Genomic DNA, 24,333 nt, shown 5'->3' with positions numbered 1-24,333 from the left:
AAAGTGATCAAAAGGTCGTACGGTCTTAAAAATTCATCAAAAGTTGCATAAAAAATACCATAGACGGATCCGTACATCTAAGTATAAAAAAGTTATTGGTGCCAGAAGATGACAAAATTAAAAAAAAAATTCTACACATGTTTTTAATTTTTGTAAATGTATAAAAACATTATAAAACATATACAAATTTGGTATCCCCGTGATCACACCGACCCAAAGAATAAAGTAGACATGTCATTTGGGGCACACAGTGAAAGCCGTAAATTCCAAGCCCCCAAGAAAACGGCGCAAATGCATTTTTTCACCAATTTATACCGCATTTTGAATTTTTTTCCTGCTTCTCAGAACGCGGCACGGAATATTCAATACCACCATTATGAAGTGTAATTTGTTACGCAGAAAACAGGCAGTCACACAGCTCTTTAAGTGAAAAAAAAAGTTATAGATTTTTGATTGCGGGTAGTGAAAAATAAAAAAACAAAAAAAGCGAGGTCCTTAAAGGGTTAAAGCTATGATCGATACAAGTCAAGATCAATAAGGGAATAAATGGTCCCTCCAGAAGCTGCTACAGAGCTTAGTCCTTCTAAGTTACGGGAAACTGCCAATACTAGAACTATTTCGGACTTCTCCACTAGGGGGCGAATAGTTCCTTCCCAGTAATAGGGAACAGACAGCTCGTGCAGACCGGCTAAGTCCCGTGACTGGGGAGGCCGAGGACGATCCCTGGATACTTGGCGTTAGATGCATTGTGGGTAGTGATGGCGCGTCACACCTGTACACAGGCAGGCGCATAGCAGAGCGCTGTATACATTGCGGTAGTTCCGGTCACGTGTACACACAGGCGCGTCCTGACCCGAGACATGGCAGCAAGGGGTCGGGCGCCGGTGCTGTGCCTTCTGCTCGTCTCCTTCTTCATCCTCCTGTACCTGAGGAGTCACCCGCTAGGTATTGTGCAGGCATGCTCTGTGTGTACCGATAATCACATATGTCTGTGTTCACACTGCTGTTAGCCTGTCTCTGGATGAAGCAATGGCCGTGCAGGCTGCCAGGGAGAGACTTGTGTGGTAAATAGGAGATGATTTTGTCTAGTGGGCAAACCCCTTTAGGCCTACCTGTAGCTATGACGAGAGCCCAAACTAGAAAATGAGGCAAACCCTCAATGCCAGTCACCCCCTGCCGGCTGCCCTCAGGTGTCATTCCTTATATATTGTGCTTTACCACAATTCCCTTACATCCGGGCACACAGCTCAGTCCATGGAGTGATCAGATTTACAATTACTGCTCTAGTCAATGCTCAGTAACACTGTCCCAGTTTTTTGGATCAATATTAGTCATATGCAACTCCTCTCAAGATGGTTTCTTAACAGGGAGATACAGGCTCTTTTGCGATTGTATCCAGTCCAAATATGGATCATATGTTCCGAACCAAGCAGCTTTAATCCCCTAAACCAGTGATGGCGAACCTTTTGGAGACCGAGTGCCTAAACTACAGCCAAAATCCACTTATTTACCGTGAAGTGCCAACAGGGCATTTTTAGAAGTAACTACCTGTTCCTTCCTCATCTTTCAATTTTATCTGAGGCCACCAATACAGTTGAAAGAAAGGGGCAAATTCAGATGAATTTTCCCGCAGTTCCAAACAGGCAATGAAATGTTGCTTTAAAATAGCGCTGAGAGCAACAACTCTTAAGTTGCCTGGGACTGCAGTTGGATTTTGTCCTATTTGGTGAACTCTGTCCTGCAGTGCCCACAGAAATGGCTCTGAGTGCCACCTCTGGCACCAGTGCCATGGGTTCGCCACCACTGCCCTAAACCACCAGGGCCATTTTACTTTTTGTATTTCCATTTTTTACTCCCCACCTTAAAAAATTTATACATTTTTTATTTTTTTAAAGTAAAGAGCTGTATGAGGGCTTGTTTTCTGCGTAAGAAATTGCTTTGAATAATTTTTTTTTAACTATTTTCTTCAACCACTGGGCGTGGAACACTCGGTCCCAGGCTGCGGCTTAAAACTTAAACTTGGAGAGAAAAAAAAGATACTTGCCTCCGGCGCTCCTCTTCGCCTCACACCTTCTTCTGTCCTCAGCTTCCCAGCACTGCGGATAGAGGAACATCTATGCTCCCGCTATAATGTTATCAGCCAGTGACACGGCGGCATCATAGCGGGTGCGTGCAGGTAGAGAGCATAGATGTGCCTCTGTCTGCAGTGCTGGGGAGCTGACAACAGAAGAGGCCGCTGGGTGAAGAGGAGCGTTGGAGATAGGTGTTTTTTATTTTTATGGGGGAGCACTGCTATGGGCATATCATTAGTGGGGGCGAGAGGAGCACTTCTAGGGGCATTTCAATGGGGCGAGCCCTGCTGTGGACATTTCATTAAAGAGTAGCAGCTGCATTTCCCACCGTAGACTTATACTCAAGTTTTTTAGGGTTTTTTGTGTAGTAAAATTAGGTACCTCAGTTTACACTTAAGTCAGCTTATACTTACCAATATATGGTATGTGTATTTATAGGTTTGTGGGGGTTGCTATAGAAAAAGGGGTATTCAGAGGTCACACTAACATTTTTCCAGAAGGGTAATAATACTCCTCTCACCATTTTTGAGGAGTATTTTTAGGCGAGGAGGAGTATGACATTTTCAGTAATACATATAAATAAATACTTGTAGCCAGTGTTTTGTGTGCGCTTATAGCCAATTGAGACAATTATATCAATTTCACATCATGCATTAAATAATGGAGCATAAGCTCCTTTTGTCTCAAATTATTTCAACCTACAGACCAGACTATGGCCGCCACCCCCCCCTTCCTTTCCAGACCATGGCTGATGCCCCAGCCCCTCTCCACCCCCCCCCCCCCCCCCGCTTTTCCAGACCTCGGCTGACACCCCAGCCTCCATGTCCAGACCTTGGCCGACACCTCAGCCCACACCCCTAACCCCCCCCCCATCCAGACCTCAGCTGACACCCCAAATACCCACCCCCCCCTGTCCAGACCTTGTCTCACACCGTAGACCTCCCCCACCCCTGTCCAGACCGTGGCTGACACCCCAGACCCCTCACCCCCATCCAGACCATGGCTAACAGCCCAGAACCCCCCCCCCCCCCCCCCCCGCCCATCCAGACCATGGCTGACACCCAAGACTCCCTCTGTCCAGACCATAGATGACCCCTAACACCCCCTCCAGACCATGGATGACGCCACAGACCACCCCTGGTCACGCATGGGTGGTGATGCTGGTCATTCAGACCGGATTGTGGACAACGCTGGCCGCTAGAGATAAGCGGTCACGATGTCTGCGTTCTGGTTCTACCACGAGTCCCGGACCCAAACAGCCCGAACTACAATGCAGCAAATTGAAGCTTCTTGCAACTAGCTGTGACTGTGATTGGCCAGGGGTGGCCATATCCAGCAAAAATCATTATGGTCTCAGAAACTGACTGAAAGTAGTAAGCCACTATCACCTAAAATGTAAGGCTGCCTTTACACATTGTATACATGATATATGCCCCTCCATGTATAACCCTGCCTGGGCATCAGGCTGCTGCAGGTGTTACACTGATGTGAATACTCACTATGGAGTCAGCTCCCTGGTTGATCTGTTGTCACCTTTTCCTCTGGTACAGCCCCAGCCTTTAATATCTGCCACAACTATCACACAGAGACATCGGCAAGGAGTGGGTGTGGCTTCCAGTAGCCCCGCCTACTTTGCCCCGGCTATAGAGAAACAGCATGGGGTCAGGGAGGGGCTGTGTCCCGCTGCTGCACTGCTCGGGCTCACACACAGAACAGGTCACCTGCACCTCCATAATAACTCCACAGCAGCAGCCTCCCCAGTCACAGGGAAAAGTCAGTGCGTGTTTAGACGTATGGGGGACTTTTTAAAGAGTAATACTGTATTTGGAAGCACTATGACGCTTGTGGAGGGGTTAATGCGATCTCTGGGGGTATTATAATGTCTCCTATTCTGTTGCTGTCTTCTTATCAATTAACACCTCCGTGGACCAGGATGTACTATATCGTCCTTGTGCTGTGAGGGGTATATGGAGAGAGCTCTCGGGCTGACCTCTCTCCATATACAGCTGATGTCCGCCTGTTACTGCCGCGGTCGGTGCTGGCACCGATTGCGGCAGTTAACCTGGCCGCTGCCATCTTGGTCTGAAAAAATTGTAAAAAAAAAAAATTTAAATATATGAAAAAATAGTACAGGCAGTCCCCGGGTTACATACAAGATAGGGACTGTAGGTTTGTTCTTAAGTTGAATTTGTATGTAAGTCGGAACTGTATACTTTATTATTGTAATCCCAGCCAGAACTTTTTTGGTCTCTGTGACAATTGGATTTTAAAAATGTTGGGTTGTCATAAGAATCAATATTAACACTAAAGCTTCATTACAGACACCTGTGATAACTGTTACAGCTGTTTATTGTAGCCTAGGACTAAAGTACAATAAATTACCAATATCCAGTGGTCCGTTTATAACTAGGGGTCGTATGTAAGTCGAGTGTTCTTAAGTAGGGGACCGCCTGTAATGGATATCATTGCGTCCCAAAACGTGCCATCTATCAAAATATAACAACTGTGTTATTTCCAACGTTTAACCCCCGTAACGGAAAATAGCACCTAAAGTCAAAAGTGCCACTATTTTGCTATTTTGAAAAATATATGAAATTCCATAAAAAAGTGATCAAAAGGCCATACAGTCCTCAAAATGGTAGTATTAAAAATGTCATCAAAAGTTGCAAAAAAATGACAACACCCACAGCTCTATACACTGAAATATGAAAAAGTTATTAGCGCCAGAACATGGCAAAATAATTTTTTTTGTACAGGAGGTTTACATTTTTGTAAATGTATGAAAACATTATAAAACCTATATAAATTTGGTATTCCTGTGATCGCACCTACCCAAAGAATAAAGTAGACAGGTCATTTAGAGTGCACAGTGAAAGCCGTAAAATCCAAGTCCACAAACGTGCAAATGCATTTTTTCACCAATTTCCCTGCATTTGGAATTTTTTTTTCTTGCTTCCCAGTACACGGCATGGAATATTAGTATTTAATATGAAGTCACTATAAAGTGAAATTTGTTACACAGAAAACAACCTGACACAGCTCTTTTTATATGGAAAAATAAAAATTTATGGATTTTTGAATGTGATGAGTGAAAAATGAAAACACAAAAAAGGGCCTGGTCTTTAAGGGATTAAAAGATGGCTACAGAAAAGGGTAGGCACTGCAGGAAATGGGACATTATATGGGTTGGGGTTAGATATAGACTATTTGCGTGGCACACAATTTTTTGGGTTCAGCCGGTCCCCAGATACAAAAAGTTTGGGGAACACTTTTCTAGGGTACTTCACCAGCAAAACCGTCAGCAATCACATTTTTGTCTCACTGCACTGTGTCTGTGTCTGCGCCGCAAAACATAGAGCCACTCATCTGCGCTCACCCCCTCCTTCTCTGGCCAGCTTGTGGCTCGCGGAGCACGTCTACTGCTATGGACATGTGCATCAGGCCTAACCTATAAAACACGGGCAGACCAGAGAGCTTTCTATGGATGTCGGGGACAAGATTATAAACCTGCACAAGGCTGTAATGGGCTACAAAACCATAAGTAAGATACAGGATGAGGAGGAGACAACTGTTGGTCCATTGGTAAGAAAATACAAAACGACTGTCACTTGACATCGATCTGGGGCACCATGCAGAATCTCGCCGTTATTATATTTTGATAGATCGGGCAGTTCAGGACGCTGTCATACCTAACATGTTTAAAATTTTTACTACTAGTGAGTTCTAGGGAAAGAATGGTGATTTGTTGTTTTTTTTTTAAATGTTTTAACTATTTTTCAGACCACATAGGGTATTTTAACACTAGGTTGTCTGATTGATGTTACCATATACTGCCCTAATACAGTAGGGCAGTAATGGAGATTTTACACATCATCTATTACACTGTGCCATGTGAAACTACACAGCTTTGGGTCTTTTAAAGACCTGAGGCTGTGATTGAGAGCGACAATCACAGCCATGATGGCGGTAGCGATCAAAGGGTCAACACCCATTAAGGGTGGAAGCTTGCAACGTGTGATATACAATCTCAGGATTCAGGCTGTTTGTGGTTTGGGCCATCACAGTTTGGTCAGCATGAACCACAAACCACTATCTCTCGGGATATCAAGCTATGTCTTGGTGTACAACACTGCAGTATTTCAGAGAATTCTCAATCTTGTAGCATATCTTACCCTGGAGAAACTTATTTTGAAAGCATAACTACATTTTTAAGCCAGGTTGCATAAATCAGTAGTTCTTATTATAACAATGAACCCTGTAATATACTTTATTAGGGTACATTCACATGGCCGTCTGGGGGGGGATGTATATGCAGCCGCATCTACGTCCCCAAAGACGGCAGGGGGCGCTTGGCGGCGGTACGGTGCCACATGTTACACGGGGAAAAGATAGAGCATGCTGTTTCCTATGGAGGGAGGAGGGATCACCTCTCCAGCACACGGATACCGTGTGAATGAACCCTTAAAGAAGTTTTTTTTTTCTTCTTTTCACAATATGTAAGAATCGGCTTTCCCTCCTGCCCTCATAGTGACAGCTGATAAATAAGGCTCGCTACAGAAGAAAGGGGCAAAAATCATATAGACAAGCTTTCCACTTTAATGAAGCACATATGACCCGTCTTATTAATTTCTGAATAAAATTGGCTTTAAAGGTTTAGTTATGCTTTAAAGCATGTGTTCTTTGAAATGCTGCACTGTCCATTATAAATCATAGCTCTCTGTCTTGAGGGATGCTGTTTTGTTTTCATGCTGCATGTGCTGTGGGCAACATAAACCAACCAGATGACAGCTTCCCTTGACTTTAGTAGAAGCATTTACATATTTTTCAATCTTGCTATAGCATTAGCATGGACAATTCATGCTACCACATGGACCAGTTTTAATACTATTGTTTTATATTTAAAAGCTATAAATAGCTACAAACTTTAACAGAAAAGACTACTGATTAGGAACAGCAAATCCTAGCAGCAGTAATTGAGGTTTCCTTTCATGTAGATTAGATCAGTATTGATGGTTCTGTTGTGTCTCTGATGCTGATTGATTTAACCTGAGCTTCTCTGCTGGTAAAACACTTGTACAAATTACCGGTAGTTGAAATGTTTGTCACTTTTTTCCCCCCTTTTTTATATTAGGTTTGAAAGAGATTGCTTTCTGGATGGGAAGATTTATCTTGATCCTTGCTCTTATTACGTTCATTGTGTCCGTAGTGACTCCTTACTTTAATACAGTTCATCTCTCTGGCAGCTATCAAGAAGGTAAGAAGGGCTTTCACCATCTGGGTACTGTTTTCTAGATGGCCCACCAAAATTCTGTTAAAAAATGTACCACTATATACATTTTATCTTGTATCTGCAGGACAAGGAGTAAGTGACTGAACCCTGGCAGTTGGAACACTACAGTCCCCAAGGGTTCATGAGAATAGTTGCATCTTACCATTGTTTGCTACATGAAGGTGGTAGTGTGTATTACTACTTTTTACACACCGTGTGATGTGCAACCATAAACAATCAGCTCCATATTCCCTCAGTTTACCAGCACCTTCCACATACCCTTTAGCTATCAAACATTTAGAATTAATGACCCTACAGCTCTTCTTCTCTTGTGTATAACAATCCCTTCAACTTCTTCTCTGTATATCCTTCCATTACATCTCCTCCAGCAACCCAGCCCTACAGCTACTCACTTTCTCCATCTAGCTGCTAGACACAGACCGTTCCTTATGGTGTATTGAAAGTCTCAGCTCCAGGACATATGATTGAGAATCACATGACCGAATTACATCATCTTTCAGTTTTTTAGTTGAAGCCGCTAGGGATTGAGACTAGAATGGAATTACCAGGATGAGGTCTTATTATGGAGTCGGTATTCTAGTCTGTTCACGATAGAAAAGGCTAGAGTGATGTTACCAGAAGTAGGACACTTGTTTATGATGCCAATAATTAAAGGAAACCTACCACCACGGATCTACTTATTAAGGGAGATCCGGTGGTAGGGGCATGTAATGTATGTAAGGATAGCCCTTTTTAGGGTTTTTTTTATTATCTTTAGATAATTTACATATTCCCTGATTAAAGAGGCTACACGGCGCGGCTACTCCACGCCCCAGTAGCCTCTTTGATCCTCCTACCAGATAGCTTTAGTGCCCAGCTATGATGAGCTGCATGCACTCGTCCACAAAAAACGGAGTTCTGCGCATGTGCAGTAGCTCAGGCTTCAGAGCTGAGATTGTGCAGAACTCCAGTTTTGCAGGCGAGTATGTGCTCCTCGTAGATGCGCGCTGAAGCTATCTGGTAGGAGAATCAAAGAGGCTACTGGGGCGTGTAGCTTCAGCTACTCCATGCCACAGTAGCCTCTTTTGGAAATTTGCATATTCCCAGATTAAAGATAATAAAAGATATAGTGGAGTAAAGGATTAGCCCTAAAAAGGGCTTTCCTTACATACATTACATGCACCTACCAACGGATCTACCTTAATAGGTGGATCCATGGTGGTAGGTTTCCTTTAAGTAAATAATTTTAAGTTGTTAAAGTGTGAGAAATTGATAATGTAATTAATATAATGTTAATATATCTAATATATAAAGCTGAGTGTATGTGTTTGTGTATGTATGTCCACTAAAGGAATCCGTACCGTCGCATTTACAGTCACCAAATTTTGCACAGCTGCTCTTTGTGACTCGGGGAAACCGTCTTATACCAGGTTTTGAGCCAAAATTTTCACCCCACTATTTCCAAATCCACTTATTAACTACCATGTACATTAATATGAGCTGTAAGCTTTAATAGGTTTCCATAGGCAATGAATATAATACAGCTTAGACTATGTTCACACGCTGTGTTTTGTTAGCGTTACTTACATTGTTGTCAACATTGAATTTTCAAAACGTGTTAGCATTGCATTAACGCAATGTTGACAGCAATGTAATTGGGCAAATCTCCTCTTCTCAACTGTTGTGATGTGTTTCAAAACACATGCGTTAACACACACAAAATGCAACATGTGAATGCAGTCTTAGGTGTGCGGTAAGATGTGAAGTATGTGAGGTAATATGATATTCACCATATACAGGAGCCGGCTAGAATGGAGTTACCAGAAGTAGGCCCTATTCCTGGAGTTAGTCTCTTTTGTGTAGCAGAGGCTAGAATGATGTGGTTAAAAGGAGGTATAACACACAATATAGAATAATGTTCTATACAGAATACAGTCTAGAGGTGTCAAAAACACCACACAATATTACCACACATAGTCATATAAGTAGATTGTAGGATGGTAAAGAAGAGATCAGATCAAGAGACCAGTCTGCAAAGGCAGTGCTTTCCCGGAGATAGAGAGAAGCCATCTGTGATTGCTTCCCCCAATCTCCAGGACAGCGGTCTGGGAGTGCTGGTTTATCCTGACCTTGGGACTATAAGACCCAGGCACTTTTCAGCAAGATTTTTTTTCTTGCTGAAAAAATGCTTCTTACAGTCTGAAAAATACATGTCTGATTCTCTGCTTTCACAAAATATATAGGGTTATTTTGATTTTCCAGTGTTTCAGTCTTGTGCATCTGCTTGAGACTGGGATTTCTATATACACATCGTCAGAAGATATCCAATCGGTGTGTAATAGAGGAGAGAAGAAAAAGAGAAAGCGCAACCTTGTGAAGACAGTAATGCACAAGGGGAAGGATGGATGGGTAAATTGGTCACTCACCTATTTACATAGGCATAATGCATATGTAAAGTGTAATACCAGCAGCCGGTGGTCTCCTGTAGATCAGCAGCACTCGGACCAGGCTCCGAGGCTGAAGAGGATCATTGTAGAAAAACCCGAATGGAGGTAAGTATAAATGGCTCAAAAAGAATACTTTTTTATTTTACAAAATAAAAGATATTTCTTTTAAAAGATTGTTAAAACAATAAAATGCCATGCGTTTCTGCTCCGTACCGGAGCCTTCGTCAGGTATCCTGACGAAGGCTCCGGTACGGAGCAGAAACGCGTAGCATTTTATTGTTTTAACAATATTTTAAAAGCAAAACACCCATCGCTAACACTCGCATCAGACAACCAAGGGCTAAAGTACCATAGGGGTCTGGTAAAAAAAATTGTATTAAAAAAAAATAAAAATTCAAATTACTCCCCTTTCCTTAGAAGTCATATAAATATAAATAAACAGTAAAAATCATAAACACATTAGATATCGCGCATTTGAAAATGTCCGTTCTATCAAAATATAATAATGGTTTTTCACTGCGCTTAACCCTGTAACGGAAAATAGCACCCAAATTCGCAAAAGGCATTTTTTGCCATTTCGAAAAATTTAAAGAAATTCAATAAATAGTGATAAAAAGGTTGTACAGTCCTAAAAATGATAGCATTGAAAATATCATCAAAAGTCTTAAAAATGACACCACCCACAGCTCCGTACACCAAAGTATGAAAAAGTTATTAGCGCCGGAAGACGGTAAAATGAAAAATTTTGTTTTTTTATACAGGAGGTTTTCATTTTTGTAAATGTATGAAAACATTATAAAACATACAAATTTATTATCTCCATGATCGTACTGATCCAAAGATTAAAGTAGACATGTTATTTGGGGCGCATAGTGAAAGCAGTAAAATCCAGGCCCACACGAAAATGGAGAAAATGTGTTTTTTCATCATTTTCGCTGCATTCAGAATTTTTATTCCCGCTTCCCAGCACACGGCATGGAATATTCAGTACCATCACTATGAAGTGCAATTTGTTACTCAGAAAACAAGCCCATACACAGCTCTCTACATGGAGAATTAAAAGTTATAGATTTTTGAAGATCGGAAGGGAAAGATGAAAACGCAAAAACAAAAAAGGGCCTGGTCCTTAAGGTGGTGGTGGTGGTGGTCACATTTTTCTTACAAAAGTCATCACATAGGATTTAACATACACACATACCTCTCTCCCTTTTTTTTGCTTATTTATATATTCTTGCTCAGTACATATGTAACTTTCCTAACTGACTTTGCTGAGAGGTGAGAGAGAGTGGCAGTGCTTTGAGATGGAAGGGGATAGCATGTGACTCGGGAGTGTGGATGAGCCCTGACAAAGGTGTACATGGCCTTTAAGCCGTAATTTTGTTTTGTACATGTCTACAATGGAAAAAATGCTCTTGCTAATGGAGCTCCAAAATGTCCTGAAACCTGTGCCAGTGAATGTGTTAAATGCTTTTTGTTTTTCTTGCTGACACATGCATTTGATTTCATGTTTCCGTAGTGCCACAAAAAGACAATGAGCGGCATCAAGAAATGGTAAGGAAGGAACAGCAGGAACTTTTTAGCAAGGAGGTGAGTATATTTCAGTGCCCCAAGTTTCTTTTTATTGATGCAGTACTAAGTAATTTTTTTTATGTTCGCTCATGTGCAATCCGTTTTAATACTGGTAGCACGTTGCCTTTCCACATTTACTTTAAATGGCAATGTGGTAATTTATTGGAATGGCCTTATTGGCCACTGCAGCGCTGTGCAACCATAAGGTAAATTATAGGACATGTCCTATCTTTGGACAAGTTTGTGATGTGCCCTCCTGAATTCCTATAAAGTGGTTAGGAGCACATTTTAAAATGGTAGTTAAATCATAGATTTCAATACTTACAGCTTACAATGAACTTTGCTGGTCCACCATGACCTGAATTTGCAGTCATGAATATGTACCAGTTGGCTGTCTAAGGATAGTTCTCTGCAGTTGTGCTTCATACCCACTGACCACCACATGCCTTCCTCATGGATAGGAGTGTTTACATACTCTTGTATTTTCTACACTCTACTCAGTATACTGAGCATGCTACTTGACAGATTGATGACTTTTTGCTACTGTTGCTTCCAATGGGTTTCCTATGAATTTGAAACCCTCAGGGGGCTGGAGTAATAAGAAACACAACACCTACTTATCCCATAGATGTGATGAATGACCTGCACAGCTTGAGCCAAACAGACAACAAGATCTTTTTTATCTAAAAGTCATACAGCAACTATAGATTTTCAGATTTGCTCTATACTTGCTGTATGCCTTTTACATTGCAATAAAGAAGACCTATTCGAGAAATATTCCCTGAATTGCTTAAGCTGTGCTGTGTCATTCATCACATATACTCCCTATACTACTCCAATAAGAGAAAGTAGGCAGAAACTAGCACTGGCAGAAAGTAGCTTGTAATAACAGAATATGATTTGATTAGAACATGGACATGGGAATTTGAGGATCAAGATAATAGAATGGCAAGAACATGGCACAACTGTTCATCTACCTAAACTTAACCGCCCACAGCTCATGTGGGAAAGTATGTCTACAGGATAACTATTAGTCATGCACTTCATAAATCTGCCCTTTATGAAAGAGCAGGGCTGGATTAAGGTTGTTACAAATACTTTTTTTTTTTTTTTTTTGCTCATTATTGTACACTCTGCAACCCATCTTGACAGAAAAAAATGTAATATTTTTGCTAATTTATTTAACAAGAAAAACTGAAATATTACATGTTCATAAGTATTCAGACCCTTTGTCCTATCTCACACGCTGTCCATTTCCTTCTGATCCTCCTTGAGATGGTTCTACTACTTTATCGGAGTCCAGTTGTGTTTGAATAAAACCAATTGGAGTTGATTAGGAAAGGCGCACACACCTGTCTATATAAGACCTCACAGTGCATGTCAGAGCGCTTTGAATCATGTGGTCTAAGGAACTGCCCAATGAACTCAACTGAATTTTCAACAGAATTGTTGAAAAAAAATTGAAAAAATTTTGCAGCATTCAAGGTTCCTAAAAGCACAGTGGTGGCCTCCATAATCCTTAAAATGAAAAAAGTTTGGGACAACCACAAATCTTCCTCGACCTGGTCGTTAAACCAAACTAAGCAATCGTGGGAGAAGAGCCTTGTTGAGAGCGTTAAAGAAAAACCCCAAGATCACTGTGACTCAGTTGGGAGATGGTTCTCTTATTGAAACTTTTTCCCATCACTATAGCCATCCACCATTCCAGGCCTTTATGGCAGAGTGGGCATGTCGGAAGCCTCTCCTCAGTACAAGGCATATGAAGGCCTGATACATTTGCAAAAAAGAAACACATGAAGGACTCCCAGACTATGAGAAATAAGATTCTGGGGTCTGATGAGATGAAGATTTGAACTTTTTTGGTTTAAGTAGTATATGCGGAGAAAACCAGGCACTGCTTATCACCTGCCAAATCCCAGCAGCGAAACATGGTGGCAGCACCATGCTATGGGGGTGTTTTTCATATGCAGAGACAGTACGACTGGTTGAAACCTTCTTCCAGAGCACTCTGGACCTCAGACTGGGCTGAAGGTTCACCTCCCAACAAGACAGTGACCCTAAGCACACAGCTAAAATAACAAAGCAGGGGCTTCAGAACAATTATGACCATTACTGACTGGCCCAGCCAGAGCCCCAACCTAGACCCAATTGAGCATCTCTGGAGAGACTTGAAAATGGCTTCCACCAACGTTCATCATCCAACCTGGGGGAACTAGGATCTGCAAGGAAGAATGGCAGAAGATTCCCTAAATCCAAGTGTAAGAAGACTCATGGCTGTACTAGCTCAAAAGTTGCTTCTACTCTATACTGAGCAAAGGGTCTGAATACTTTTGACCATGAGATAATTCAGTTTTTCTTGCTTAATAAATTAGCAAAAATCTCTACATTACTGTCAAAATGGGGTGCAGAGTGTACATAAAGGAGGAAAGAAACTTTTTTTTTTTTAATCTTGCTACTTGGCTGCTATGAAACAAAGTGCTATGAAACAAATTTAAAGGGGTCTGAATACTTTCTGTACCCATGTTGAGAATAATCATGTTGTAAAATGGCCCAGTCATAATTTAGAACAACCGGATGACCTTAAGTTAAAGCACTTAAAGGAAACCTACCACTTCGGATAGGGCTTATAAGCAGCACATGCTGTGCACCAGCTCAGGGTGAGCTGGTGCCGGCGCTTATCTCCGTTATGTTTTTAAAGTGTTTTAACAGTTTATTAATGTTTATATCCTTAATAGCTTCCCCGCACTCGGCACACCATGTGTGCTACCACTTCCTATTCAGATGCACACACGGTCGCGTGCATGGTGCGCCGAGCACGGACCTCCGTGCGGGGAAGCTAGTAAGGATATAAACGTTAATAAACTGTTAAAACACTTTAAAACAGTTTAAAAAAAATAACGGAGATAAGCGCCGGCACCAGCTCACCCTGAGCTGGCTGGTGCACGGCATGTCCTGCTTATAAGCCCTATCCAAAGTGGTAGGTTTCCTTTAAAGGGTCCTAAAATAATCAGAAAAAATCCTAAACACCTCAAGAGGTTGTCGAAGAGTTTAAACATTTATAAGTGACCTAGGGGTGGGGGCTGTGAAAAAAATAAATCATGCTTGCCTCTGGCGCTCCTGTTATCCTGTGCCGTATGTTTGTGCCGTCGTTCTTGTTTGTTTACCGAGGCAGACTACTTTCACCTGCCTAGCATGCCCACCCATCCCCATGTCTGATACAGGATTAGTTTAGATGAGTATTAGGCGTGAGGGCAATGGGAGCATTGGAGAAGGTAAGCAGAAGTTTATTTATTCTTTACAGTCCTCCCCCTCAGGTCACCTATAAATTTAGATAAGTTCTTTGAAACACCCTACCCAAGAATGTAACTTGAAACATTTTGGGTAAATTCCAGTCTGTCAGAATATTAAAATAATTATCCCATCTGGTGAAAGCCCAATGGAAAAGATCCAATCATAAAAACACAGCCTGTAAGAAAATGGAGCAAATGCATTTTTTTCATGAATTTCACCACAATGGACTTATTTCCAGTCTCCTAAATTCCTAAAAGTAAGAAAGTTTTGCCATTTGGGAGGTGGGGAGTAAAAACACAAAATGAACTGGAAAATGAAAGGGCATTAAAGGGGTATTCCCACTTTGGCAAATTAATGTTATTGTTTGTATGATGAAAAATATACAATTTTCCAATATACTTTTCTGTATCAATTCCTCGTGGTTTTCTAGCTCTGCTTCCTGTCATGTATAGAAATCTCCTATGTTTACTTCCAGTGGACAGAAATCTGACCATGGTCACAAAGGCTCGTTATATCACAGAGAGTAATCAGAGCTGTGGGTTATAATGTGCCGTGCACCTGTGTGACCTTGGACAGATTTCTGTCCACTGGAAGTAAATATGGAAGCTTTCTATAGAAGGACAGCAAGCAGAGATCATGAAGATTTGATACAGAAAGTATATTGGAAATGTGTATAACTTTCCATTATTCAAACAATATCAATTGTTGTAATGGGAATACCTCATTAGTTAAAAATGGGAAAACATCGAGGGGTACAAACACAACTTTTGCAACTCACTATATCGATATCTGTAACTGACTTCTAGTAAGGAAATCCTGCCTATGATGCAGTGTGATGTGTTTTTTTTTTTTTTTGAGGAAAACCCCTTAAATAAAAAGCAGTTTTGCCTTTTCCATTATCATTAACAAGACTTTACTCTCCATGACAGGTAAGTGAATACAGTGAGAATGTTTTAAAACCACGTCAAGAAGAAAAATTAAAAAAGCTCGAGGAGCGCTTCTACAGGATGACAGGACAAACCTGGAAATTAACTGAAGGCCATGCTCTTGGTGTAAGTAGTGAGTTGGTAATATGTATCATTTTATATAAAAGGTCACAATATTTTCTTGTATTTGGTTAGATGTTTTCCGTATTGCACAATTTTTTTCAGTTTGAAAATTGCAGTGGTATACTGTTAAAACTAAAAGTGGCCCCATGAAAATCAAGTCTTATGTAATTTATTTATTTTTAAGTTTCTATTTAGTCATGGGTCCTAATAACCCCTTCTCTATTTTTTTTTTGCACTGCAGTGTTTTTTTTATTGGCATGTTTTCAGTTGAATTTTAAAGCCTTGAATATTTCTGTAAATACAATTGGTTGAATGGCTTGTTTTTTTCAATTAAAATGTTATTTTTTAATGGTGCCTTATTTGAATGTTTATATCTGCAGTAAATGGTTTCTGGAGCAGATTTTAAAAAACACACATTCTGGCAATTTTATTTGAAAACCCCACAGACCAGTGGGACCACCACACTGTACTGTAATCCTGTTTTCAGTGCAGCACAGTTATCACAGAGGCTTGCAGGCACTCCTTGCATTGTTTTATAATGATTTCACATTTATAATGATTAAAGGATACTGGAAGTTAAAAGCAGAAACAAACTGACAATGCCCTTGCCATGAAGGCATTGACAGAAATTAGGCCAAAATTCACAGGACCTGGGCAACTTACAGTCATTGGGGAAGAGCTATCAGAAATGTCTGAAAGCAAAACTGTTCTGGTTGCCATGAACGACTAGAACAGTTCTGCTCATATATCACCCTCATTGAGTCAGCCATGAACTATATACAAAGGCATTGTAGCCTCAAAAGATAAGGGGACCTTGTGTTGGGGATTAAGATAAAATACAATAGGCTTTTCATTCCCCATAAATTTAAATTAACAGGAGGGTTGTTTCTGTTGTTTATATTGCAAAAAATAATGCAGACATTTTATGCTTTTTTTTCCCACTGCTAATGCAAGTGTGAACTTAAATTGCAGCCTTTTTATTATTTTTTTTATTTCATAGTCCAGACGCCAATGTAATTGAAATGCTCTGCTGGAGTCCATATCTCCAATTCTTCCCTGACACAAAGCTCTAAATTATTTCATTTTATTCAATTAAATATTTTTTTGCCCAGCCGGGATTTGAATTCACAATCTCCTCTCTCTTCCTGCCATAAAGATACAGCACCTCCATCTGCTGCCTAGACTATGAGCTTACTGGTTGTCAATGGGAGGATTTTTTTTCTCGTGATTTCTGAGCCCTGTTCTGAGAGGTTTGTATTGTAACTGCACTCTTAACGATTGCCCCTTATGAAGAGCAGTAGGAGGGCTTCTTTTCTACGGCACTTCATAGTGACGGTATTTTAATTCTCCATGCTATGCAATCAAACTTGGTCAATGTTGTGGCGAGACACCATCTCAGTGGGATAATGTTAACGATGGCAGTTACACACATCATTACTATTGTAACAGAGCAAGACAGTCTGGAAGTAGAGCATGAGAGGTAGGAGCTGTTCCTAAGAACTGAGGGATCATGGGAGCTGTAATATCCTGTGGTGGCCATCTTGGAGATAAATCCACCTACCGGTACTTTAGAAAGCCCATGAAATTTTGTGAATAATAAAATCAAAATATTTAAGCTTTATTTGGTGATTAATGACATTGAGTTATGTTGTTATCCATTTATTTATAGCAATATGGGGTTTTATATCAGATATCTATATTCCCGGAATACCTCTTTAAGGATGACTGCAGTACTTGTTGTATGACTACTAATGCGCACCCTCTCGGGAGCTGACCTCCAGTGCCATGGTCCATCACACTTAAGCCGGTTACACACGAACATGTGCAGCCAGCGTATATGTGCCGTATGGTGTCACAATCCCTCGGTCTGGACCCAAAACAGAGGGTGGGAGTTCCTGCATTATTTAGACATACGATGCAGGGACGTTCCCTCTGCTGGCTGAACATCCGTGCCAAAACTGTATTAGCTGTTCAGCCGGCAAAGGGAACATATGCATTATATTTTCAGCGTGTAATCCGTGGGATCGTGCCACCAAATGGCACGTATATACTGGCTGCACAGGGCTTAATCTCAGTGCCATTCTTTATGGTGGAGACAGGAAAGTATAGGCTGTTTTTTTTAATTTTCATTTACAGGCACATATTAAGGGCATATATTTGGTGCAGTACAACACCTGACGAGAAGGAAAAATCAGTTTGTAAATTTTTTTTCTCTTTTATTATTATTTTCTTTTTGGCAGCCTGGAACAGAAGATCAACAGGATGATTCCACTGGAGTGAACAATTGTGTGGAAACTGCAAATGAAGAAGCCATAAGGAAAAGAAAACTTCCAGAGTGTGTCACAAAACTTTTACCACAGTGTGAGCAGCCACAACCTAAAAGGGTAAACATCCTGTATACCTAGTGCTGAGAAAACAAGACATGTTTTCTTCCTATCAGTAGTTTTTTGTTTTGTTTTTTTGAAACCAGACAGAAAAAGAGGTTTATAGATTTATTGACTGACATCGGAACAGTGTAAAGGTGAGGAACCTCAATCCACACTAGTAGATACTGGTGCAAAACATACATTACACTGTGATACTATATTAACACAAAGATGGAAATACAGAGGTGTCTTTTACAATTAGGATATTAGGCTGTATTTTTCATTATTTAGTTTGGATTAAATAACAATTACCGTATATACTTGTGTATAAGCTGAGTTTTTCAGCACAAAAATGTGCTGAAAACCGTCCCCTCGGCTTATACACGGGTCAATACATAACATGCATACTTAAAAAATATTTTAAAAAAATAACGTATATACTCACCCTCCGGTGGCCCCGACGTGCAGCGCTGCACCCCCGATGTCCGCGCGGGTCCTCTTCAGGCTTCCGCGCCCGTCTACTTTCTTCTGCCGGGCGCCGCCATTGTTTTTCTCCCTAGCGGCGCCTAGTAATATGACATCAGCAGCGGCGTGTCATACTAGGCGACGTGTCATACATGGCGGCGCCCGGCAGAAGAAAGAAGACGGGCGCGGACGCCTGAAGAGGACCCACGCAGACATCGGGGGAGCAGCGCTACGCATCGGGGCCACCGGAGGGTGAGTATATACGTTTATTTTTTTATTTTTTTTTTAATGCAGGGCTCGCTGTATACTACTGGGGGCAGGCTGGCTATATACTGGGGGGGGGGGGGGGGGGGGGGAGGGGGGGGTCTGTGATCAATGCATTTCCCACCGTCGGCTTATACTCTAGTCAATAGGTTTTCACAGTTTTTGATAGTAAAAATAAGGGTCTCGGCTTATACTCGGGTCGGCTTATACTCAAGTATATACGGTATATAGAGATAATAGTACCAGATGAGCAACTCTATGCATCTGTGTTATGGACCTGCACAGTGACATGATTCAGATCAGGCAGCCTTTCAATAGAATTGTCTTATTTAGTCATAGAAAATGTTATTCGCCATCCAGCCATGGTCTAACTAAACAGTACTATATTTTTTATAATATTTTCTTTATCTGTCTTGATAGGTGATCGTTTTACCTGATGAACCAAGTGAATCGGAGGAAGATGTAAGTATTGTAGGGTAATAAGAAGTTAATTTAGGCCACAAGCACATTGGCCACTTAACATTTTTATAAAAAAAAAAAATTCCATTGTTGCAAAGAAATACATAACATTTTTGAAGTAACAAAAGGTTCAAGGAATCTCGGCACTCACATGAAGCCACCAGGTTTGGTTTAAATACATTTCTTCCTCTTCATTCACATCTCTGGAACAACATGCAGTTACAGCTTAAAAGATCAACGTGTTTCGACACTTGTGCGTCGATGACCCTGGCATCTAGAACCACAATTATTGTGTCATATTAAACTGGACAATCTCTTTTTGTGCAATAATGATTGTTTTGTCCCGTTGTGCAGCAGACTTCGAGTTCTGTAGCCAAAAAAGTTAAAATGTTAGGTCACTTGGGAGATGGCGATACAAAAATGATAGATTTTACTAAATTTGCCAAATAAAACCTAATGTGGGGAAAAAAAATCTAAGAAAATATATTCGTGTATGGCAGTGGTGGCGAACCTTTTAGAGACCGGGTGCCCAAACTACAACCAAAACACTTATAACAAATTGCCAGCACGGCAATTTAAGTAGTAATTTATTGCTACCTGTTCTACCACAAATTTTTTAATCATATTGGCCTCTTGGGGACAACAAAACAGTTTAAAGAAGGGCAAATTTTGACTGTTGTAGCATCTCGCTATGATCCCCCTGTACAGGAAGAAATGTGAGGCATAGAGGAGCTCTAAAGATAATCCTCCACATGGTCTACCTCTTCCTGCAGTCCCAAGCAATCAAGAATCTGTTGCTTTAAAATAGCACTGAGAGCAGCATTTCTTGAGTCTCCTGGGACTGCAGGATGATTCTTTGAGTTGTTTGTCGAGTGCCATGTTGATGGCTTGGGTGCCCAAAAACCTGTGCCATACGTTCACCACCACGGATGTATGGTATCCCCATAGTCATATCTACCCATAGAATAAAGATAACATGATTAATAGGCTATACCAGTGATGGCAAACCTTTTAGTGGCCGAGTGCCCAAAAAGCAACCCAAAACCCCCTTATTTATCGCGAGGTGCCAACCAAAAATTAAAGCAGTAACTTATTGATCCATGTTCTTCAACAACTTTCAATCATATTGGTTTCTGAGGACAGAAACACAGTAGAAAGATGGAAAAATTTGCATCATTTTAGCTTCTTTCCAGTGTCCCTCTGTACACAGAGAATTGTGGGGCCAGCAGGAGGTCCTCCAAAAATTCAGCCCTGTCTATTCATTCTCCCTCTACCTACAGTCCCTAGTAACAAAGTAAGTATCAAAATATGACTGAAAGCAGCATCTTTTAAGTTGCTTGGAACTGCAGAAAGATTCCTGTCTGGTGTGCTGGGGCGATGGCCTGGGTGTCCACAGAAAGGGCTCTGGGCGCCACCTCTGGCACTCGGCACGAGTTCGCCACCACTGGGCTATACGGTGAAACCCCCCCCCCCCCCCCCCCAAAAAAAAAAAAAAAAGAAAAAAATCCAGTACAGAATTGATACTTTCTACTCCTGCCCTTAAAAAAAATCTCATCCCGCAAAATAAATACCATCACATGGCCCAATAACAAAAAATTGATATTTTCTAGCCTACAACAGGGGCCAATGAGGAAACTAAAATCCTGGCAGCTGCAGGGTGCTCCTTCCCTCCTGCGTCTCTCTGTGCACCCATAAAACATGAAAGATGAGTTTTTCTTTTTATCTTTTGGAAATGTGTAAATTTTAGGACTAAATGAACGTATAACCCCCAAAATTTGATCATTCTAAATTTCACCTCCATTTTGATTCAATTATTATGAAGCTCTTAAGGGGTTAACAATCTTCCCTAAAGCCGTTTGAGGGGTGCAGATTTGAAAATGGGTTTTAATGCAAAATACTTAAAATTCAAAACAGTATTTACCCCAAAATAGTAAATTCTGAAAGTACGGAAAATTGATTATTTGATTTGTAAGCCACATGACCTCAAAATAAATTATCCAGACAATATCCAAAAATTATGAAAATGTAAAGTAGACATATGGGAAATGTTGTTCAGCAATTTATTTAGGTGGTAAATCTATCTGCCTGAAAACGCAATGATTTTGAAAATGGCACATTTTTCAAAAAATTCATAATTTTTTTTTCTCCTTTTTTGTAAATAAATGCAAAAAATAGCCAACATTTACCACTAAAATGAAGTAGAACATGTGAGGGGGAAAAAATTAAATCTCATAATCGCTTAGATAAGTGTTCAAAAGTTATCGCAACCAATCTCCTTCATTTCTATACAGATGAGCTGCAATACTGGCACAAACCATGGTTGCTGTGTGACTCTGTGGCCCTATGGAACCTATAGACACCTTTGGTTTTGCAGTGTTCATCACTTTGAATCTTTAATCTGCCTTCAACTTGCTTTACTCAATTTACTTCTGAAAAATCCCAAATAAAAAGGGCCAAATTGAATTTGGAAATTATAATGGAAAGAAAACTTCCATTCCTTGTCTTTCCTATTCAGAAATGAATAGTGTAGCCACTCCCCTTCTTATATTTGCCAAACAAAATATAAAAAGCTATACATTTTAAATGCGTAAATTGTACTTCCTAGTGATGGCATTTAATAATCCATTCCGTATCCATTCCGTATCAATGCAATAACATTGATGAAAGTACACCTTTGCGCTACTTTCTTGTAGGTTTTTATAGCTTTCATTGTGCACCATAAATGCTTTCATTGCTACCATTTTTTGTTTTTAGGATTTGCAAAATGGAGAAAAGGTGTCCATTTGGTTGCCATTTTCCCTTATGAAGTTCACCAATGGGAATAACCATTTTTAAATTTGATTAGGATTTTTGGGACTCCAGGCTGTCATGGCCACATAGCATCATTTAACAGATTAGCATCACAGACTGGGATGGAGGCATCTCTCACTGGTGTTAAAGAACTTTCTCTCTCAAGCAGTCATACACCTTCTGTTCTAGACACTTTCTACATGGCATGTATAATAAGCAGCGTTGAGTGGATTTACTTGTAGTAATCTCATTGGAAGTACAGCAAAATTTCTGCATCTTGGGAATTGTGGGCTTACTAAATATCACTCTGCTTTAGACGAAAGATACTTCTCTGCTGCCATAAATACCATAACTGTGGAAATTAATTTGGAGACCATGTCCATGGAATTGTTTTTATGTTTTCCCCATGTTTGCTTGGGTTCTCATAACTCCAAAGACTTACTGAGCTAATTGATTTTTATTTCTTAAGGTTGTCACCATTGCCTTACGGTGCCCTAGTGGTCGTGTTTATAGAAGACGATTTTACAAGTCCTTCAATTCTCTTGTAAGTGCTTTTAGGTAACGCGGTAATTGAATGGAAGAGAATTTTGTTTGTATTAAGTTTTGTGCACATAAAATGTTGCACATGAACTATTGCAGAAATGGCCAACCTGAGCATATCCCAATGATTGGGGCCTTCTTGTGTGTGTCTGATAGTTCATAAAGACACTTCTAAGCAGAGACTTGAGTGTCAAATTGAGACTTTTTCCAGTTATAAATTTATCACCGCTTGTTTATGAGTTTTCTGTTCCAGCCCTGTACGCTGGTGCAGGTTATAGCACTGTTCTACACCAGGCAAAATCTGCCCTAGAACTGCCTGGTTGCAAGAAGGATGTACATCATGCTCTGGGGAACAGCTGGGTTTATTTTTAAGTGGGATGCACCTTATGGAATCTTTTTTTTTTCTATTACCAGGTATTGCTGGACTGGATGATGAAAATTGGCTATCACTCAGTCTTTTATACAATTTGCACACCTATTCCAAGATGTCCTCTAGAACTTAAAGAGAATGCAACACTGGAAAATATTGGCATCACAGGGCACACAGTCTTAAATATTGAAGAAAAAGATACATTGTAAATGTGTGACCACAACTTACGGCAGGTTCCGGATGAAAGCAAGGACACCTGAATATGGCCACAGTGACTTCTCTAGTCAGATATGTCAGAAAAGATCAGTTCAATGGTCACTTTTTATACACATTTATTTATGCATGCCTATTTTCATGGAATGCCTAGCTGAGCAGCAGGCAAACAAGTACTAGTGGCAAGATGGCAGAGCCCTCAATGAAGTCAGATTGTTTGCAATACGTCACTTTCAGAATTAACACCAGAGTGGTAAAATGTTCTACTTTTATATACTTTTAAGAAGTAACTGATGACGATTTCTAATCTCAGAACAAACAATATCTGTATGTTCAGAGAATTCCAAACAACTAATAATCAGTTGACTTGTTAAGAGCCTGTATCAGAGGGTATACATCGGGATAACCTTACTACAAACTAAGAAGACTACAACTAGCCACAGTTTTAATTTGGTAAAAAAAAAAAAAATCACCAGCAAGTACATTAAAACGTTTTTCCGACTATACCTCACGAATATACCCTCTTAGCATATTATGAATAGAGGATGAGCCCCATAATCCTGCCAGACAGAATTGTGTGTAACTGAGGTTTACTTCAGCAAATAATCTATATGGTTTGTGTAAGGAAAAGTTCTACAATTTTCCAATATACTTTGTATATCAATTCCTCATGGTTTTCTAGATCTTACTCAATTGCTGTGACATTAACAGCTCCTGCACCTGTGTGACATCACATGATCAAAGACAACATTTTTATCCACTGGAAGTAAAACATAGGAGCTTTCTAAAGCAGGACAGCAGGACAAGCAGGATGGTTTTTCTAGATCTCCTGCTTTAGAAAGCTCCTATGTTTACTTCCAGTGGATAAAAATGTTGTCTTTGATCATGTGATGTCACACAGGTGCAGGAGCTGTTAATATCACAGCAATTGAGTAATCGGACACATAGGTGCATGAACCGTTATTGTTATCCAGCTTTATCACATAAACAGGTTTCTATCCACTGGAAGTTAACTTTCAACTTTTGTATATAGAAGGACAGCAAGCAGAGATCAGGAAAACCATGAGGAATTTATATAGTATATTGAAAAAATTGTATAACTTTCAGCAAATAATTGATATGGTTTGTGTAAGAAAGTGGACAACCTCTTTTTAAGGTTTAACATTTGA

At 40.4% G+C, this 24,333-nt stretch overlaps 1 protein-coding gene across 2 annotated transcripts; it reads left to right on the top strand.

The window, feature by feature from the left end:
* Nucleotides 1-676: 676 nt before the first annotated feature.
* Nucleotides 677-23,691, top strand: UBXN8 (UBX domain protein 8). Of its 2 annotated transcripts, XM_072114036.1 has the most exons (8): nucleotides 680-945; nucleotides 7,204-7,326; nucleotides 11,305-11,375; nucleotides 15,578-15,700; nucleotides 17,938-18,081; nucleotides 19,213-19,254; nucleotides 22,511-22,585; nucleotides 22,996-23,691. In XM_072114036.1, the coding sequence occupies exons 1-8, from the start codon at nucleotides 861-863 to the stop codon at nucleotides 23,158-23,160; spliced, it is 828 nt and encodes a 275-aa protein (XP_071970137.1). In that variant the 5' UTR covers nucleotides 680-860; the 3' UTR covers nucleotides 23,161-23,691. The 2 variants fall into 2 exon arrangements, with proteins under 2 accessions (XP_071970143.1, XP_071970137.1); XM_072114042.1 differs by lacking the exons at nucleotides 22,511-22,585; nucleotides 22,996-23,691 and adding an exon at nucleotides 22,006-22,486 and having other exon boundaries at nucleotides 677-945.
* The last annotated feature ends 642 nt before the right edge of the window (nucleotides 23,692-24,333 follow it).

This window comes from Engystomops pustulosus, chromosome 1, assembly GCF_040894005.1.
Source record: "Engystomops pustulosus chromosome 1, aEngPut4.maternal, whole genome shotgun sequence".
In the NCBI taxonomy this organism is placed as follows: Eukaryota; Metazoa; Chordata; class Amphibia; order Anura; family Leptodactylidae; genus Engystomops; species Engystomops pustulosus.
Note: the sequence above shows the minus strand (reverse complement) of the source record. Positions and strands in the feature narration are given on the sequence as shown.